The sequence below is a fragment of the Thermobia domestica genome, chromosome 15 (assembly GCF_964235325.1).
Source record: "Thermobia domestica chromosome 15, izTheDome1.hap1.1, whole genome shotgun sequence".
NCBI lineage: Eukaryota > Metazoa > Arthropoda > Insecta > Zygentoma > Lepismatidae > Thermobia > Thermobia domestica.
In genome coordinates, this window is record NC_137468.1 from 32,544,376 (window position 1) to 32,566,689 (window position 22,314).

Below are 22,314 nucleotides of genomic sequence, written 5' to 3' on the forward strand. Positions count from 1 at the left end.
ATTTTTAAGTTTCTGACGTAATTAGTTTGTTTTAAGTATTATTTTTTTTAAAAAAAAAATGAAATTGTTTGCATTAACTAGTGTGTAATTGTTCAAAGATATCTCGTGGTGGCATTTTAAAATTTAAGTATTACCTTTTTTTTAAAAACTGGAGTTTAGCATTCTTTGTTTCGTAACAATAACAATGTAAGAATGGTAACCTCCAGAGGCGCACACACGGAGGGGGGGTCTACCGGCTCCGTGCCCCCTTCCGAAACATCGTAACTCGACATACATTTTTTATACACTTTTTAAAAATAAAAGTATACTTGTTTAGCACAGAAACAGATTTGACCTTGCTCATCATCTGTACTTCCATATTTCTTTTCTGATAAAAACAATCTAATTTTATCATTTTTCCTGAGACATAAACATAGTGTCTTGTATTATTGGAACCCCCAAACCTTGGGCACCACCGCCCCAAAATTCTAATTGCGCACCTGGTAACCTCACACCCTTGGTAGTTAAGGCTTGGGTTAACATTTCATCTTTAAACTCAAGAATGATGAAGATTATGAATTTTTACAACATATACCTTACATTTCAACATTTTTCATATGGGACAGTCTATCTATGAGAATTGAAATCAGCTGACCAATTGGAGCTCCCACCGGCCATCGAACCCAGGTCTACCCCACCAAAGATACCCACGCGAACTGTATAGCCCGAGGAAGTTCTGCCCAAGTGACCAAGATGCCCAATTCACTCCCTTTCTTCTCCCAATCACAGGTAACTCAGATACGTGATGAGCAGCCTTAGCTAAATGTTTCATACAATTGTTGGGTCACATACAGATGGTCAGTGATGATTTCAGAAGATTTTTTCCGGGGGAGGGGGATTTCAATACACTGGGAAGGGGGTGGAAAGTAGTGTTAATAAACTATTGGAAATCTACATAGAGCAAGATAGGATGTATGTCCCCCAAGGAATCTCGTATCATATTGTGGATGGCATTAGTGAAACAGCAATGGCAGAATAAGAACTTCTTACAATCAGTCTTTTCTGAGAAGGGGCTAAGAACTGAAAAACATATGTATTCTGGTTAACTTAATTGTTCGTTTGTTTGTAGTGGCGGTTTTGAGTGAACGAAGTTCCGGGCATATGCCCTTGCCTTCCATCTGTTTTGAATTGTTTTTATTGACTTTTGATTTCACTCGTATTATCTTTGAAGAACCGCAACTGTCGCTGGCTCTCTTTTCTTATTAGTTTTGTTGTTTTACGGCGGGCGCGGCATTCTGTAGACTCGTCGTCGCGGGTCTCCAGTGCCTGTTTGCCACTAGCTGGTTGTCGTGCTGTTCTACTGCTTGCCAGAATCCGTCTGGATAGTATGCCTCTTGTTTCACTGAGAAGTGGTAGCTCCAGGTCTTCGTGGATTTGAGCTATACGAATTTTTAGAAAAAATATAATAACAATATCTAATATATTTTTCTAGGATATTGTGAGAACAATGTTAAGGAAAATAGAGAGTAGGCAAAGGTTTAATTTTTCTTTTCAACATTACTATGAAAATATTGTTATGCAGTCTTATTACAAATGACCTCCCGAATTACAAATGAGGACAAATTTCAGTACATGTAAAAATAATCGCAAACGACCAGTGCCATCTGTTGACAATTAAGCTTAAAGTTGAAGATTACTTCTGTCGGTACCCTGGTTACTACAAATCTGGCATCAAATTGATCCGCCATAATTCTAAGCATTTCATCAAACTGTATTGGTGGCACTCTAATACGGGTAATGACATTAAAAAAAATTACTGAATGTTTATTGTTCTTGCGTTAGCCTAGTTACGTAGTTATTATTTTGTACAAAAGATGGTTCTTATATTCATTAATTTTGTTACTTCATAATATAACGCTTTCTTGTGAATTACTGAGCATAACAATCGACGTAATAACAAGCATTACTCGTTACTTTTATTTGTGGCCCCAAAAGAAGCGTTAATGAAAAATAACAAGTGTAAACATACAAAACATAAACAGAAACAAGAACAAATTAACATATCCAAACAATTAAAAATAGTATATATACGTGTGTCTTGTTTACTATATCTTTCTCTTTTATTTGTATACAGTTTAAATTTGCCATCAAAATATTACTAGTGACCTAACATGATTAAGAAAGTGGGATATCTTTGTAATGTTTGTTATGCTACAACTGTTGAGTGGAAGTGCCATCCTTTTTTGAATTTTCACTAATTTATATTAAGATGTTCTTTTTTTTTCTTTGATTTAACTGCTTCTTTCTTCAAGTCTGTTTGTAAAAGTTATAATTTATGTATCAGATTTAATTATTTAGGAGTGAATTTAATTAAAGTAATATACAGGGAGTTCCGTATAGAACGTCGAAGTTGAATCGAGTGATTTTGTTGTTGCTTTGGAGTTGGTGGACCTGTTCTTACCTTTCTTATTATCTATTGTCACTCCGATTAGTGCATTGTAACTTCAATTGTTTTGACTCGCTGGGTTTGGTTTTCAGTCATGGAGCAAAATAAAATGAAATCTTTAAGTTTTACATCCCACGCTTATGCCGGCTACGCTAAAGGAGACGGTGATGATGAGAAATGAATGAGACGGTGGAATGAAGAAACTGGGAGGAAACGAGAGAACCCCGAGAACCGAGGCACACAGTGTTTGTCTACCACAAAGCTCACTTAGTGCGAGCTGGGATCGAACCAGGGACCCCATACACCAGAGGTGAACGCTCTACCACTGAGCCACCGCGGCCCCCAAACATGGAGCAGTTTATATCTAAACAATGTCATCGTATTGTCCTCACAATACGAACACATTGTTTAAAAGTAAACTGCAACTTTACCAAAGTGGCCGATAAGGTCATGTGACCTTAGATTTTTTGATTTCTTCTAATGAGTGTTTGTGAAATCCATGTGCCAACAAAACTCGCGTTGTTTTGGAAATGAAGGCAGGAATTAGACTATACGTGTTTAGATACATCGGGACAGACATTTAAGAAAGGTAATTTTGTGGAGCTTATAAATGCATTCTGAAATAGTTCATCGTGATTGGGAAAGTTAGTCGCCGCCTTATTTTAAAACTGAAATCTTGTAATTATGATCATTTAGCCAAATATGAAATTTAAAAAAAAATGAATTTTGGATGAATTTTGCTTCATACATATGTTTTAAGATCAACTAATTCATGTCGGACTTCCGAGAGAAACATCAAAAGAATTTAATGACCGTGTCTATAGCGACAACTCCCAGTCACGACCCCTCTTCAATTTTATTAGAAAGAAAAAAAAAGACTGAGAAGAAAGAGAAGAAGAAAACATATCATAGTATATTTCACTTTACGGCTTCGAATTATTTTGTATGTAACGAAAATTCAATATCGTTAACTACATGCAATTATATTTCGGAAAATGCCAACAATGCGATCCTTCACAGTAAGAAACGGAGAGAGAGAATTTGAAAGTGCAGCCTGACAACAGAAAATGCCATATAGACAAACTTCAAGTTAAGGGAAAAAAAAGCAATGTTTACTATTATTAATAATTTGATTACTGGACTATATATATGATTGTGTTTTTCAGGAACGTTCATTTATAATGTAATTCGTCTAAATGCCTATTCATTTGGGCCAGAAATAATATTTACTCATCATTTATTGCAAAAGAAGGGTCATTTTCGTGTTGACCAATTTACTAAGTATCAGAGTAACAAAAGCGTAGCGGCGAATAGTTCTTAGCCCGACACGAGATGGAGTTAGTAGTATGAAAACAAGCTTTGTAATACTAAATACACTTTTGTACTATGCTATATGGAAAGTTAACTATACACTGTATATCACGAAATACTATAGTACGGAATTACTATAAAACTGCATTGCGGACTAATTGACTTATTAGAGTCCGAAAGAGATGAATAATTCAACAATACACTGTTTGTAAGTAAATTAGTTATACATGCTCACACACAACACACTAAATTACACATATGCATGCTACATCACACATGAACTAAGAAAGCAAATACTAATACATATCACTACACACGTTAAATCATGTTATCACACCACTCGATTATACGTAAATCAAACAATCACTAGATTTCACCATATTAACAATTGGCTCTATGCACTATGGAAAGAAACGGAATAAACAAAGCCCAATGGCCCTACTATTAATTAAATCATGTTTTCCAATTACTATTAATGAAAAGAAAGATAGGTCTCTTTCCTGATGGGAAAAAAGCCCTGACAAAAAATCGTTCAACTCATTTCCGTTGGAGCTTTGTTTAATTTAGGAATAAGTGAGAGTCCCTGTGCTAACTTAATCTGACATCATGAAAATTAATTTAACGATAAAGAAACCTACGAATACCGACATGTTAATTAATTTTAAAGAATCACAGTTACTACATACACAAACAAAAGCTATGCTAGGACAGGCCTATCGTAACCTAACAGGAAATTTTTTAGGGGTAACGGGAGTATTCAGGAGAAACACTAATCTTCAAAACTGTTTTTTTTTTTTTTTTTTTTTAAATATCACACTACGATGAATCCTGTTAATCATCATTATCATTTACGAACATGGCGTTCCTGATTTACACTTTCTATTTTACTGTTTTCTGTCTATTTTAAAAATGAAAATCCAATATTCTTGGGACTCTGTCTGCTCCCAACGGATTTATTGCTTAATTGAAACTACTTTTACCTTGTAATACTGTATTCTCGTAGCAAAATCCCTATATACAGGTATATATCCGGAGCAAACTGACGTCTTGCATGACGTCTTTCCCAAGTAGATAATGACAAGAATCGCGCCTTAATACTCAAGCATTGGAAATAGTCCCAATCAGAACAAAGAGTTTTGGCGGCAGAAAATATAAAGCGAATTGAAAATAGTAAAAACTGGATGAAACCGGATTTTTTTAAAGGAGGATATGGGCATCTCAGAGGGACGAGGGGGGTCTAAATTATTCTGCCAAATATCAGATTGGTGGATAATTTCAAGAATTTCTGTCCAATTGCGGGCCTATGTTTTCGTATAGCACCAAATTGTATAATGTCAATACTTATCAATTTGAAATGCCCATATATAGGATTTACAATAAAATAATGTATAAATAAAGATATTATTCCCCGAAATATAATTCCTACTGGGTTATTCAAAGCTTCCACATTAATTTTGTTTTGAATAAGGAACAAATAAATATACTACATAGACCGAAGAATATATATTGAAAAATCTATAGTATATAGTACGTTCAAAAAATATTGGACCCCTCCAAACAAAAAATTCATTACCCCGACTGTAATGGTACATTACAACTCTGACTCAGCGGGGTAAGCATATCCCTGAAAGTCACGACGCCAATGGAGGCAAAGGGTGTGAACGAATCTCAGGTAGCTAAGGCAGCTACAAGATTGCCTTTTGTTCTATATTAATGCTGTATAGAGTTCCTTCGTGGCTAAGCAGTTAGCGAACGCGCCTTTGGCCTGAGAGATCGGGGTTCGATTTCCGGCGGGAGCGCATGTGGTTCGGATTCCACGTTAATCAGTGGGTCCACGTCTTATATAGCCTCGCTGCTGAATGGGATCCTAAACCCGAACTCAAACAAACCCAAAGGCATGAGTGCAACAAGCCTCCCGGTAGGCCTGACCACTTGAGAACTGTTGCTTCAGGAGTTCAGTTTTTTAAAATTCATTTTCTATTTTAGAATAGTCTCCAAGTATCATGTTTCTTTTAGCTGTATACATTAGTTTTTAAAGTTTATTTTGTATATAGAAATAGTCTCTACGTATTATCCTAATTAGGTGTACACACCAAAAATTCTTCATTTAGAATAATATTTTTATACACTTTAATTAAAGGTTAGTAATATTTCTCCGATATAAGGTACTTGGACTACTTATAGTATAGCCTTCCAAGAAACGAGATTTCTGACTGGTTTCAACTACCTAAAAGACCAGCATCAAATGGCAAATATAAAGGCTTACAGTGTCAGTATTATTAGAACAAATAAAATGATAATAATTTCCTTACTTGTAATGATATATGCAAATATATAGCACCTTCATACTTATAGCGTCATTTCAGATTTTGTCGGGGGTAGGGAGCAGTAGTCTCCATAGTTGCTGACACATTTACCCAGTACCGGTATCGCATTTAAATCAAAGGAAAAGAAAACAGCGTTAATTTCAAACTTAACTACACCTCGTATATAAAAAGAAGTCTCAAAGCCTTCCCTCGCAAGTTTGTCTATGCATTAGTACTCTTGCCCTCAACCAAATCTCTCAAAACTCCCTTACATGGTTAAAAAAAAATCGCTCAACGTTCGTTCCACAAGGAAAACTCATCAATATTTTTAGCTATTATTCTGGTCCCAAAGTTACAAGTAAAAATCGGGATTTTCCCAGCTAATCATATACAAACCATAGTTAGCTAAAAAAAAAAAAAAAAAAAAACAACCCTCCAGTGGTGTTTCTGCTCGCGTCAATGCACAATCCGTGTTGATCATTGCTCTGTAGGCCGTCCTGAACATAAGTTAGGGTGTGCCGTTCTAAGTTAATCCGCGCGCTGGTGTAAATAAGAGCCAGACCTGTAAAGTCGGTGCCAATACAAGCTTTATTTTATATTCTATGTAAAGTAAGCAAAATCTTAAAATCTACTCTTTTATGTTATATTCCATAAATTGTGTCAAGTTGTGTGCATTCTCAAATGAACAAGGTATCAACATCATTCTTGAGTACAATCAAAAGAGTTAACCTCTCTCAGGGCCCTCATCGAGCAAATAAACTAATAGATTGCGCCGTCGCCTTCATCCATACTGCTAAGGACAATTTTAAATTTGTGATAACTATAAAAAATACGTGATAATCGTACATACGGCCACCTACAGTTTCAAACTCACATAGTAGAACTTTAAGTAGTAACCTCGATCCGTGCATGCACGTAAAAATTTAAGGGTTGTAGTTTATGTATATGTAATATTTTTACTTGTGTGTAGGCCTAGTATCCTTTTGCTTAGTTTTAATTAAAATCAAAATGAATAATAAATATTTTTTTCTTCTGTGTTACACATTCATCAACACTAGCTTACGGCGCTCATGTCTAGGAAGCTGTCGTTTCCCAGGTGCGGCAGAGGCTAGGCTGAGGCGGGTTATTGTGACTAGCTGGAACGAAGAGATAGGGTAAGATCGAGGGGAAAAATGAAAGTCATTCCAGTATATTTTTTTAATATAAGGAGTTACAACTAACCACGGCCACAGTGGAACACCCTGTATTTAGGTATGCATAAAAAAAAAGACCGAAGAACTGAAAAAAGAAAAATGAGTCGAATCTATTGAAGATAAGAATCGGAACCACTTTCACTTCTTACGTGGGTAGAATACTTCTTCCATAAATACATAAAAGAAAAAAACGAATCAAAATTTATTTTTAAAAAAATATTTCAAGCTAAGTCGTATCTTCTATTCAATACGGAACAATTCGCAAAACACCAGAAAATTATTTACAATCTTTTCCAATAGAGGAACGTGCGTTGAGAAATTCTTGAGAGACACATGTGAAGAAACGGTTTTCTCCGCATGTTATTTATTGACTAAAGATGTCCCTTGTGTCAACGAAAAAAAAAGGTGCCCACGCATTATGTTAAACACTTAGCTATGATCTCCACACTGGATGGAATATCATGACCTTTGATTGTAGAGTTAGACAAGTTGTTGTATCGCATAAACTTATGTGCATTCCTGAGTGAATATACGTTCATTCCCTGGATTTTCGTTGTTATATATATATATATATATATATATATATATATATATATATATATATATATATATACTACTTTAATTTATTTACCAATAGATGCTCACAAAGTGTAGAAGAATTCGTTCCTAAATCTGATTCTTATGTGCTATAGCATTAGAATATGAGAATGTATTGTAGTTGGTGAGGGATGCCAACCTGTGGGATAAATCCCATTTCGTGGGATTTTGTTTTACGTTAAGAGTCTTCATCCCGGCGAAATTAAAATACCGCTAATTTTACAGTAATTATGTGATATCTTCAAATAGATAAAAGATAATTGAAATATGGAACAAGAGCGCCCTAGACAATATTATTTTGCGTGAGGTACCGTTATCACAAGTCACCTAGTGGCTTTCCATTTACAGCTGTTTAGAAACGCGAAAATAAATGCCGATTTTCAAAATGGCTCGAAATCGAAAGCAGATAAGTGAGTCGTGATAACGGATTCTCAGGTAAAATAATATTGTCTAGGGCGCTCTTGTTCCACATTTCGATTATCTTTTATCTATTTTCAGATATCACATAATTACTGTAAAATTAGCGGTATTTTAATTTCGCCGGGATGAAGACTTAATATTTTGAAAAGAGATAAAGGACAACAAAAGGCCTATATGGGAATTTTTATGTAGGCATAAGATATACAAAATCCATCTAAAATCCACGTTAACAAAATATTGTATGGGTGGAAAGTAGACATAATGGGCCTTATGCAGAGTCGTTCTGACGCATGATTGGTGACATACTAAAGGATTCGACTAACATATGTTTCTTGCAGTAGTCAGACGTTTAGTATGACACTAATCATACGTCAAATCGACTGTGCATAAGGCTGAATGAGTCAGCAATAAATGAGAAATGAATTGAGCATTGTAAAACGCAGAACGTGGGGCGTTAAACTGAAAGATTTCATTTGTAAACTAAATTGAGCGTCAAATTCGCAGTCTTTGCACGAAATTTTTCCTATATATATGAAGATTTTTAAGACAAAATGCACTCAAATTATGCCAAATATTGTACACTCTAAATACAATAGGGGGCCCACTTGAGCTTTGGGGAGCCCCTAGGATCGGCGCCATTGTACGCAAGGGTTCAAAAACAAGCACCAAAGAGCAGTTTGTGCTCGGGGACTTAAGGGAACAAAGAGAAAATAATACAAAAGAATGAAAGACGAAAGTAAAATACCAACGAGAAACAATCAACTTTCATGATATTCCTCACAAACTATGGGGAGAACGAAGATTTTCCCACTATGACTACGGCCAATAGAGGCTACTGGAACATAGACACTGAACTTCTGCCAACAAAATATATTTGTTTTCAATTATGGTAACATTTATTAATAAACTAGTTTATAAATATAGATCGATGGATAAATTCATTTAGATCTTGTAAAAAAAAATGACTAATTCACAAAAGTATTATTTTTCGTTTTACATATCATATTTGTAATAACATGGGAAATTCAAAGGCAAAATGGGAATTTCTGCTCCTCGAAATGGGATTTATTAACGTTTTAGGTTGGCATCACTGTTGAAACGCAATGAACTAGACAATACGATTTTGCACGTGATGCCGTTATCACAACTCATCTATCTGCTTTCGATTTGCAACTGTAGATAGATTTAGAATTTTTTTTTGCGGGTTCTGTAAATAGCGGCATACCAAAAGCAGATAGATGAATTATAGTAAATTTATCACATGCAATATCGTATTGTCTAGTTCACTACGTTTCTGCTTTTGGAATCTTTTTTTATTTGTTTTGAAGATATTACAGAAAAACTCTAAAATTAGCGTTAGTTTTAATTTCGCTGTACTGAAGACCCTTAACCCTTAAAGGATCCTGGCTTTTTGGGCTATTTTTTAGACTTTGAGTCAAGCAGCTACTGTATCGTCACTATTTATCCTAGGATCATGGTTCATACCTCATTCTCTTCAGAATAGAGCTAGCTTTCAAATGGTACCACTTGCATGCTCATACCATATACCAGAAGCGGGAAAAAATGTCAAAGTGAAAATTTCGGAGGGAAAAAAATTTTTCTCGAACTTTGCCCCCCCCTGGACCCCCGTGTGTGATCGTAGCCATCTAAAGAAAATCTGATAAATAGTACTTGGTATACTGAATGTGTGTGCCAAATTTCAAGTTTCTATCTTGAATAGTAAGGGCGGGAGAATTTTTATCAAAAATTCCCACAATGCCCCAAATTACCATAAAACACTATGATCTCAGGGAAAAAATTCCTGAGACATCCCTAATTACCCTAGGACTATAATCCACCAATCATTCTCTTCAGAATAGAACTGTCTTTCAGGCGGTACCATTCACATGTCTCCATCATGTATCTAAGGCGGGAAATTCCTGAAAAAGGGGATTTTTGGGGCAAAATTTCCCTTTTTTCAACTTTTGCCCCTCTTGACCCCCCTGTTTTTACGCAGAAATCGGAAAAAAACTTCTGGTAAATACTACTCGGTGGACTGAATGTTTGTGCAAAATTTCAATCTTCTACGTGAAAAAATAGGCCCGCCAGAAAAAATTTCCCTACCATGCCCCACTTTTACCCTATACAGAAGTATATTTGGATAAAAATTCACTGAGACGGCCCTAATTACCCTAGAATAATAATTCGACCGTCGTTCTCTTCAGAATGGAACTGCCTTTCAGACGGTATGACTCACGTGGTCCTATCATGTATGTGAGGCGGGAAAATGACGAAAACGGGATTTTTGGGGTTAAAAAATCCCTTTTTTAAACCTTTGCCCCTCTGGTCCCCCCCCTGTTTTAACACTGACATCGGAACAAAAAATCTGGTAAATACTACTCGGTGGACTGAATGTTTGGGCAAAATTTCAATCTTCTACGTTCAAAAATAAGCCCGCCAAAAAATATATATACCGACAATGCCCCATTTTTCCCTATATAGAAGTATATTTTTAAAAAATTCCCTGAGACATCCCTAATTGCCCTAGGATAATAATTCGACCGTCGTTCTCTTCAGAATGGAACTGCCTTTCAGACGGTATGACTCACGTGGTCCTATCATGTATGTAAGGCGAGAAAATGACGAAAAACGGGATTTTGGGGGTAAAAAATCCATTTTTTTACCCTTTTGCCCCTCTGGTTTCCCCCATGTTTTAGCACTGACATCGGAACAAAAAATCTGGTAAATACTACTCGGTGGACTGAATATTTGTGCAAAATTTCAATCTTCAACGTAGAAAAATAAGCCCGCCAAAAAATATTGAACATAGGTTTAGAAAATGAGAAAAGAAATTGTTGACTTATGACGTCATCACCTCCTATATCTGGACGTAAGACGATCTGAAACCATACGTAATGTCTTCTACAAGACCTCTGGACTTGGAAAACAAAAAAAAAACCGGACGAAAAAGCTCAAATAGAAGAGAAATAACGCAATGTACCATGAAAAACGCGTATGGTACAAATTGTACCATAGGATCCCCAAAGGGTTAATAAAGCTTTTTTTTTATGACGCCAACAAGACTACAGTACAGATCGTGGTTAATGAGATACCATCCCCAATTTTCATTAACTCTGAAAGTTACATTTTTGTTTAGTTAGAATATTGTCCAGAGATAACACATACCGTATATCAATCAATAAGTGACAACGAGTTAAATAAAATGTCTCAGGTTAAATTATCATGCGTAGTTTTCGAGAAAAATGAACTTGCTTTAAGGCGCCAATAAAGTATGCTGTTTGTTGCAACTATATTTATCCTTCTGTAATGGATTGTTTACTTATTTACGTTACTGGATATGGGACGCTCAGAGCACAAGGAAATCAAGTTCAGTTTCCAAAGTTGTGCGAAAAAGGGACATAAAGTTGGTACGGTACGCTTAAATACATTGAAAAAGAGATATAAAGTTTGCACGGTACGCCTAAGTACATGGAAAAAGAGATAAAGTTTGCACGGTACGCCTAAGTACATGGAAAAAGAGACATAAAGTTTTTACGGTACACTTAAGTACATGGAAGAAGAGACACAAAGTTTGTACGGTACACTTAAGTACATGGAAGAAGAGACACAAAGTATGTACGGTACACTTAAGTACATGGAAGAAGAGACACAAAGTTCGTACGGTACACTTAAATACATGGAAGAAGAGACACAAAGTTTGTACGGTACACTTAAGTACATGGAAGAAGAGACATGAAGTTTGTACCGTACACTTAAGTACATGGAAGAAGAGACACAAAGTATGTACGGTACACTTAAGTACATGGAAGAAGAGACACAAAGTTTGTACGGTACACTTAAATACATGGAAGAAGAGACACAAAGTTTGTACGGTACACTTAAGTACATGGAAGAAGAGACATGAAGTTTGTACGGTACACTTAAGTACATGGAAGAAGAGACATGAAGTTTGTACGGTACACTTAAGTACATGGAAGAAGAGACACAAAGTTTGTACGGTACACTTAAGTACATGGAAGAAGAGACACAAAGTTTGTACGGTACACTTAAGTACATGGAAGAAGAGACATGAAGTTTGTACGGTACACTTAAGTACATGGAAGAAGAGACATGAAGTTTGTACGGTACACTTAAATACATGGAACAAGAGATAAAGTGTGTACGGTACGTTTAAGTACATGGAAGAAGAGACACAAAGTTTGTACGGTACACTTAAGTACATGGAAGAAGAGACGTGAAGTTTGTACGGTACACTTAAGTACATGGAAGAAGAGACACAAAGTTTGTACGGTACACTTAAATACATGGAAGAAGAGACACAAAGTTTGTACGGTACACTTAAGTACATGGAAGAAGAGACATGAAGTTTGTACGGTACACTTAAGTACATGGAAGAAGAGACATGAAGTTTGTTCGGTACACTTAAGTACATGGAAGAAGAGACATGAAGTTTGTACGGTACACTTAAGTACATGGAAGAAGAGACACAAAGTTTGTACGGTACACTTAAGTATATGGAAGAAGAGACATGAAGTTTGTACGGTACACTTAAGTACATGGAAGAAGAGACATGAAGTTTGTACGGTACACTTAAGTACATGGAACAAGAGATAAAGTGTGTACGGTACGTTTAAGTACATGGAAAAGGAGACATAAACTTTGTACGGTGCACTTAAGTATATGGAAGAAGAGACATGAAGTTTGTACGGTACACTTAAATACATGGAAGAAGAGACACAAAGTTTGTACGGTACACTTAAGTACATGGAAGAAGAGACATGAAGTTTGTACGGTACACTTAAGTACATGGAAGAAGAGACACAAAGTATGTACGGTACACTTAAGTACATGGAAGAAGAGACACAAAGTTTGTACGGTACACTTAAATACATGGAAGAAGAGACACAAAGTTTGTACGGTACACTTAAGTACATGGAAGAAGAGACATGAAGTTTGTACGGTACACTTAAGTACATGGAAGAAGAGACATGAAGTTTGTACGGTACACTTAAGTACATGGAAGAAGAGACACAAAGTTTGTACGGTACACTTAAGTACATGGAAGAAGAGACACAAAGTTTGTACGGTACACTTAAGTACATGGAAGAAGAGACATGAAGTTTGTACGGTACACTTAAGTACATGGAAGAAGAGACATGAAGTTTGTACGGTACACTTAAATACATGGAACAAGAGATAAAGTGTGTACGGTACGTTTAAGTACATGGAAGAAGAGACACAAAGTTTGTACGGTACACTTAAGTACATGGAAGAAGAGACGTGAAGTTTGTACGGTACACTTAAGTACATGGAAGAAGAGACACAAAGTTTGTACGGTACACTTAAATACATGGAAGAAGAGACACAAAGTTTGTACGGTACACTTAAGTACATGGAAGAAGAGACATGAAGTTTGTACGGTACACTTAAGTACATGGAAGAAGAGACATGAAGTTTGTACGGTACACTTAAGTACATGGAAGAAGAGACATGAAGTTTGTACGGTACACTTAAGTACATGGAAGAAGAGACACAAAGTTTGTACGGTACACTTAAGTATATGGAAGAAGAGACATGAAGTTTGTACGGTACACTTAAGTACATGGAAGAAGAGACATGAAGTTTGTACGGTACACTTAAGTACATGGAAGAAGAGACATGAAGTTTGTACGGTACACTTAAGTACATGGAACAAGAGATAAAGTGTGTACGGTACGTTTAAGTACATGGAAAAGGAGACAAACTTTGTACGGTGCACTTAAGTATATGGAAGAAGAGACATGAAGTTTGTACGGTACACTTAAGTACATGGAAGAAGAGACATGAAGTTTGTACGGTACGTTTAAGTACATGTAAAAAGTTAACACTATTTTTTTTTTTTTTTTTTTTACATTATAAGAGTTGTTTACAATACATGGATATTAATGTTTTAAGCATTCAAAGGAGCTTCAGATGGAGAGATATTAAAGATAAAATATTCCCAAAATGGCCAAAAGTGGACTTGATTCACTTGGACGCCGAACAGTTCCCATGAACATGCTATTGAGTTTCCCATACACAGACAGTAATTAATTTCTGACTTACAAAAACTTAGAAACAATACTTGGCAGGGTACCAACCTCCATATAACAGTCCATCGAATAATCGGTAATTTGCGTTTCCCTTTAGACTAGCAACAAACACGCGCACTTTTGCATGCGCAGGATCCGGGATCTGATTCCCGATGGGAGAATCTTAAAATTTGAAAGTGTTTTAGTGATTCGGATTCCACCCTTAAAATGTAGATTCAAGTCTCATATCGCCTTGGTGCTGAAAAGGGACGATAAACTCAATCAAACAAATCATGTATATAACCAACTCTTGACATCAATACATTATTGGCTGAGGAGAAAATGTAATCTGAAGTTTTGTTTCACGATTTTCCTGGAAACTCTAGTTCACCCAAGTTTTAAATCTCAGACGCTGTTTTAGTGTTACACCGTGCATATAGTACAAATACTACAAATTGATAAAAGTGGTTGTACTAACACAATGAAGAATGAAACGAAATATTTAGGTTTAACGTCCTACGATTGTGCTCTTTAGGCTAAGGGGGGCGATTATTAAAGCAAGTGAATGATGATGGAACAATTGGTGGAATGAGAAAGTGGGAGTACTTGAAGAAAACTCACAGGCACAATATTATCCACCAACAAACTTACTTAGCTGGGGATCAAACCAGGGACCCTACGCATTAGAGGTCAGCGGTCTACCACTGAGCCAACGTGCCCCCCTACTAACATACTGAAGAGCATTTATTAACGTTTAGATTAGGGATGGCCTTTTTCGAAAAATCTATTTTTCGATTTTCGGAAATTTCATTTTTCGTTTTTCGCTTTTCCGAAAAGTTTTTCGTTTTTCGTTTTTTCGAAAAATTTTTCGTTTTTCAAAAAAAATTGTTTTTCGTTTTTTCGAAATATTTTCGTTTTTCGAAAAATTTTTTCGTTTTCGAAAAATTCATTTTTCGAAAATGTATTTTTCGAAAAAATGTGGCCAAGTCTCTAGTTTAGATTTGCAAGTTATTACACAATATACCCGAATGAAAAACATCCTTCGTGGATTAAGACAACACTCTTCGTGGTTCTCTAGTGACATGGAGAAAATCTGATAATTTCTACAATAAATTAAGCAAAAAGAAACAATAACAAAAACAGGACCTAAATTGTGAACATAAATTTACGAAGGGAAACGAGAATTTTTGAGACGAGACAAGAAAAACGTTAGTTCATGTCTCGTCTCATCTTTTGAGTAATACGCCAAACACGTTTCATCTAGTTTTGATGCTAAAACTCGAAACTAAAGAATACTATTGAATGAGGTTATGGGAATTAAGAACTGTAACTTCTTTTATTCTATAATCAAATTATTTGATACACTAACTATTACGTAAGTATCTATAGCAATTAACTACGTTCTATTTTTTCTACAGAGAACAAGAAAAAAAAGAAAAAAATACCAAAACATTTTCAAACTAAATCCAGTTTTCCTACAACACCACCGTAAGCGTAAAATACGGTATCTAAGCTACCGGATGTTGTTATTTAGCAAAGACCATCACACAACGCGTTGACTGATTTCACAGATTCATCGTCCGCATAATTTGTTACGAAAATACGCCAATGGCGCTTCGTGATACATAATCATTCACCATTCACCGTACGTATGCATATCTTTCTGTGATCTTTTACTTGACCCTTGCACTACTACGAAAGCTGGGCCGACCAAGAAAAGAATGTTCTGCAAGCTGTTTTAAATTACCGCAATTCAAGACCTGCTAATTATTATAGACGTTTTGTGAGAGGATTATAATAACGGTTCTCTCAGATGTTTATTTTTTTTCTAATTTATTCTGGCATCAACCAGAAAAAAAAAGGGGGGCAACAAGGTGGTGCCCTCTTTGTATGAAATTATTTACGTAATTTGAAACATAATCTAGCTCAAAAAGTATCTACATCTGATTTTTTTTTTTAATATGAAAGGGCCCTCTTGTTACAAATTTTTCGTCATTTTTGATTTAGGATACTCAGTCAGGAAATTAAAAGATTACAATAAAGAAGCAGGCCCGCAACCAGCCACAGAGGATTGGGAGGGCCATGAATATGTTAGGGAGGGCCAAGTCATTAAAAATTCTCTTATAAATAACTAAATTGTGTGTTTTTTGTATTAATAGTACTTTGTGTTAAGGCCTGGTGGGGCCACGAAAAGCTTAGGGGGGCCAGGCCCCCCTAGTCCCCCTCTGGTTTCAGGGCTGCAAAGAAGTATTATTGAATGGTTCTAACAAGTTGCGTACGCGAAGAAAGTGTTATCAAGTTATATACTACAAGGTATTATGAGAAAAAAACAAACTTTCAAAAACAATATATATATTTGTGAGTAAAATTCAAGAAATTCAAAGGAATCTTTCAGTTTAACGTCCCACGATTACGCTCTTTGAGCTAAGGGAGACAATGATTAAAGCTCGTGTGATAATCAAATAACCCAGAATTACAGAAACTTAATAAGTAACTCAAAATTGTATTTCTATTTACAGCAACTAGAGGTTTAATTTCGTAATTATGCTTTAAAAGTTCTCCAGAAAGAACGGTCCAATAAATATCGTTGTATAGTACATTTACAAAGTAAGGCTCGAAAAGGCCCGAGAAATAAGGTTGTATGTTTAAAAAATTTACTGTCCGAGCCCGGGCCCGAAGTGATATATGCTTTGTAGGCCCGCGTCCAGTCCGCGAGCTCTACCCGAGCCGCTGCAGACCTCTATCCCGGCGGGAGCTCTTGTGGTTCGGATTCCACGTTAATCTGTAGGTCCACATCTCTATATAGCCTCGCTGCTGAACGGGACATTAAACTCAAAATCAACTCAACTCAAAATCCAGAAGCACTTATACACCGCAAGAAACTTCAACGTGTTGTCAAAACTCATATTGAAGTCTATAAATTACTGTTGAGTGAAAACATGCAATATTCTTTCCGACATATTGCACCATAGTAAATATTGAACTTACTTGAACACGTTTTGCACCAAATTCTCCAAAACTCCATATCCAATTTTAGTCTCCAACAGCGCTGTCTCCACAGACATGCAATAATGACACCTTTGCTAAGCACTGATAACAGACGTTTACTCCTAATGAGCTAAGAAACGCACCTCACGCTGTAGATACATTCAACCTATCACCGCTGCACCTTCAATCAAATCTTCACTATATATTACCACAAGATATACCCATACTGGCTTCCATCATCATTCGCATCAATCAAGTAACTCATAAAAACGCAACACAGCTCCTAGTCTCGGTACTATAACCTACTGTCATATTAGGGAATCTCCTATAACATTACTACTATTATTAGCTACAATCTATGGCTTTATTGTACTATTGTTTGCCCTGGAAAATCCCCAAAACGTTAATGAGTTGAGTTTTGAGTTTAACTTCCCTTTCGGCATCGAGGCTACATGAGACGTGGACCTACTGATTAACGTGGAATCCGAACCACATGAGCTCCCGCCGGGAATCGAACCCGGGTCTCTAACGTCAAAGGCGCGTACGCTAACCGCTTAGCCACGAAGGAGCTCCTTCCAAAACGTTAATGTCCCTACATCTAAGAAGTCTCCACAGGATTCCTAAAGACTTACACAATTAACCTCTACACTTAGTAAGAACTTTGATTATATTCTGATTATATTCTAGTCAAATGCTTACATATTCATATGAAAGACCACAATATCGTTTCTTTCTCACGAGCAGGTTTTACACCATCCTTCTCCATAAATGATCAATTCACCAAGTCAAAACTCTCATCACTGAACACTGTAATTCAAACAAACCTTTTCGTTTAATCCTCTTTGACTTAGAAAAAGCCTTCGATAAGATCTGGGATACTGGGTTTATGCATGAACTGCAACTTCAATTGTCCATAGTATACATTCTACTCATATACAATTTCATCATTCTACTAGCATACATTTCAATTCATGACTGTTTACTTCATCCTATTTTTCTCCTCTCTAGTGTACCACAGGGCTCTGTTTTGTCACCCTTATTGTATTCACTCATTGTAACAGGCTTAAATAGCAGATTGTATGTGTAAAAAGTATACATTGTTAAATAGGAGATTGTATGTGTAAAAAGCACACTGTTAAATGGCAGATTGTATGTGTAAAAAGTATGCAGTGTTAAATACCAAATTGTACATGTATAAAGTATACACTGTTAAATAGCAGATTGTATGTGTAAAAGGTATACACTGTTAAATAGCAGACTGTATATGTAAAAAGTGTACGCTGTTAAATAGCAGATTGTATGTGTAAAAAGCATATACTGTTAAATAGCAGATTGTATGTGTAAAAAGTTTACACTGTTAAATACCAGTTGTATCTATTCTTTGACTTTTCCTAACAGTGTATAGGCACACAGAATACTCATAAAATTGTAGAATTTAAAAGAAACAAAAAATAACAAAATAAAAATTATGGGAAAACATGGAAGATATACACATATATCCTGACCTTCTAAGGTAACACACGTTTTTGGTACAAGCTCTGAATTGGCAACTTTTGATAGATGTGTGCCCTTGTCTACTGAATAAAAAGAGAACGAAATAAATATGGAGAAAACGTGAAAAGAAAAGATCAACAATAAAAAACGACGACGACGTACCAAACATTGGTAGCTGTGAGGCAAGTTGACCTCCAGGTCAGACGCTTTGCCTGGAAAGCGACAAAGAAACTTGGACCTCAACATCACCTTTTCCTGAACCAATGAAGAAAGAAGAATCTATCTAACCATCTTTTTTTTATTTTAAGTTTTCTTGCTTAGCTTACGGGATAAATAACACAAAACTTCCGGGTTTTGTTGTTACGTTTTGAGAGGGTGAGAGAGGGTCATTTAGGTCACCAAGAACATGGACGCCGCCCTAGTGCCTCGCCAATACAACAACAAGAAAATTCCTATAAGCGGTTTTCATTTATTACGGATGTACTGAAAGTTAAGTATAATTAATGGATCTTGCTGGCATTGTAGCTCCTGCAGAAGCTAGTATTGTAAATCTTGTCAGGCTAAGAACAGGAACTTGCATGCAATTTTAGTTAGCAAACATGTGCTGTAATATATATATATATATATTAGAACACAGGTTTGCTAATTAAGATATAACAGTGTTTAGTTGTTGGCGAGAACATTTTTTCAATAAAGAATGGATAATGCAGTAATTACTATATAATAAATGAATCATAAGTCTTTTCATCAAGTGTCTGGCTCATTTATGGGCATCTCCGCTAGTGTTGTCCACGGGGCGATGGCCTCGTCTCGAAAACCAGACAAGAGTCTACACCAAAAATATCGTTTAAAATTTCAGACGAGCAGATGGGAAATGTGACAATTCTCGTTCGTTTTAGAAAAGAGACGAGAAAATTTTATTAGTCTTGTGAGGGAAATGTGACAATTCTCGTTCGTTTTAGAAAAGAGACGAGGAATTTTATTATTCTTGTGAGGGAAATGTGACAATTCTCGTTCGTTTTAGAAAAGAGACAAGGAATTTTATTATTCTTGTGAGGGAAATGTGACAATTCTCGTTCGTTTTAGAAAAGAGACGAGGAATTTTATTAGTCTTGTGAGGGAAATGTGACAATTCTCGTTCGTTTTAGAAAAGAGACGACGAATTTTATTAGTCTTGTGAGGGAAATGTGACAATTCTCGTTCGTTTTAGAAAAGAGACAAGGAATTTTATTAGTCTTGTGAGGGAAATTTGACAATTCTCGTTCGTTTTAGAAAAGAGACGACGAATTTTATTAGTCTTGTGAGGGAAATGTGACAATTCTCGTTCGTTTTAGAAAAGAGACGAGAAAATTTTATTAGTCTTGTGAGGGAAATGTGACAATTCTCGTTCGTTTTAGAAAAGAGACGAGAAAATTTTATTAGTCTTGTGAGGGAAATGTGACAATTCTCGTTCGTTTTAGAAAAGAGACAAGGAATTTTATTAGTCTTGTGAGGGAAATGTGACAATTCTCGTTCGTTTTAGAAAAGAGACAAGGAATTTTATTAGTCTTGTGAGGGAAATGTGACAATTCTCGTTCGTTTTAGAAAAGAGACAAGGAATTTTATTAGTCTTGTGAGGGAAATGTGACAATTCTCGTTCGTTTTAGAAAAGAGACAAGGAATTTTATTAGTCTTGTGAGGGAAATGTGACAATTCTCGTTCGTTTTAGAAAAGAGACAAGGAATTTTATTAGTCTTGTGAGGGAAATGTGACAATTCTCGTTCGTTTTAGAAAAGAGACAAGGAATTTTATTAGTCTTGTGAGGGAAATGTGACAATTCTTGTTCGTTTTAGAAAAGAGACAAGGAATTTTATTAGTCTTGTGAGGGAAATGTGACAATTCTCGTTCGTTTTAGAAAAGAGACGACGAATTTTATTAGTCTTGTGAGGGAAATGTGACAATTCTCGTTCGTTTTAGAAAAGAGACGAGAAAATTTTATTAGTCTTGTGAGGGAAATGTGACAATTCTCGTTCGTTTTAGAAAAGAGACAAGGAATTTTATTAGTCTTGTGAGGGAAATGTGACAATTCTCGTTCGTTTTAGAAAAGAGACAAGGAATTTTATTAGTCTTGTGAGGGAAATGTGACAATTCTCGTTCGTTTTAGAAGAGACGAGAAAATTTTATTAGTCTTGTGAGGGAAATGTGACAATTCTCGTTCGTTTTAGAAAAGAGACAAGGAATTTTATTAGTCTTGTGAGGGAAATGTGACAATTCTCGTTCGTTTTAGAAAAGAGACAAGGAATTTTATTAGTCTTGTGAGGGAAATGTGACAATTCTCGTTCGTTTTAGAAAAGAGACAAGGAATTTTATTAGTCTTGTGAGGGAAATGTGACAATTCTCGTTCGTTTTAGAAGAGACGAGAAAATTTTATTAGTCTTGTGAGGGAAATGTGACAATTCTCGTTCGTTTTAGAAAAGAGACAAGGAATTTTATTAGTTTTGTGAGGAAAATGTGGCAATTCTCGTTCGTTTTAGAAAAGAGACGAGAAAATTTTATTAGTCTTGTGAGGGAAATGTGACAATTCTCGTTCGTTTTAGAAAAGAGACGAGAAATTTTATTAGTCTTGTGAGGGAAATGTGACAATTCTCGTTCGTTTTAGAAAAGAGACGAGGAATTTTATTAGTCTACTTCACCCAACTCCTAGATATCACGCAACGTTTTAAGTGTTACATGACTCATAGTATAAAAACTATAGCTTGATAAAATGGTCGCATGATCATAATTAAGAGCATTTATCAATGAGCAGGTCATTCTCTTCGTTATGGGCGGGGCTGAAGCTGTGCAATGTCAGAATTAGAATGTTAAATATTCGAAATAGGGAGAATACGAAAGTATGATTCATATATTGAAACTGTGACGTATTAAAACAATTGAAAATTTATAAACTTTATTGGCCTATCCAAACCTAATTCAAATATTGACATTTTTAAACATGTAGCTCAATGGCTGTTTTTGAAAGAAGTCATACCGATAAAAATTAACATTTTCTCGCTAGAAGCTAAGGGAAGAAAGGTTCATATAACTTCAGAGAGCTCTATACAGGAATTAGAACATTATGTGGGCTTTCTTTCCTTAGTTTGTAGAGATAAAAATTAACATATTCTCGCTAGAAGCTAAGGGAAGGAAAGGTTCATATAACTTCAGAGAGCTCCACACAAGAATTAGGACATTATGTGGACTTTCTTTCCTTAGTTTGTAGAGATAAAAATTAACATATTCTCGCTACAAGCTAAGGGAAGAAAGGTTCATATAACTTCAGAGACCTCTACACAAGAATTAGGACATTATGTGGGCTTTCTTTCCTTAGTTTGTAGAGATAAAAATTAACATTTTCTCGCTAGAAGCTAAGGGAAGAAAGGTTCATATAACTTCAGAGAGCTCTATACAGGAATTAGGACATTATGTGGGCTTTCTTTCCTTAGTTTGTAGAGATAAAAATTAACATTTTCTCGCTACAAGCTAAGAGAAGAAAGGTTCATATAACTTCAGAG

At 35.8% G+C, this 22,314-nt stretch overlaps 1 protein-coding gene across 1 annotated transcript in view; it reads right to left on the reverse strand.

The window, feature by feature from the left end:
• Positions 1-17,367, reverse strand: part of LOC145671451 (uncharacterized) — a 78,131-nt gene extending 60,764 nt beyond the window's left edge. Inside the window, exons 1-3 of the mRNA XM_081740642.1 lie at positions 17,291-17,367; positions 15,327-15,405; positions 14,372-14,465 (exon numbers count right to left, since the gene is read on the reverse strand). Of these exons, the coding sequence (XP_081596768.1) occupies positions 14,372-14,465; positions 15,327-15,405; positions 17,291-17,367 (250 nt within the window). The remainder of the gene's footprint in view (positions 1-14,371; positions 14,466-15,326; positions 15,406-17,290) is intronic.
• Between the last annotated feature and the right edge of the window lie 4,947 nt (positions 17,368-22,314).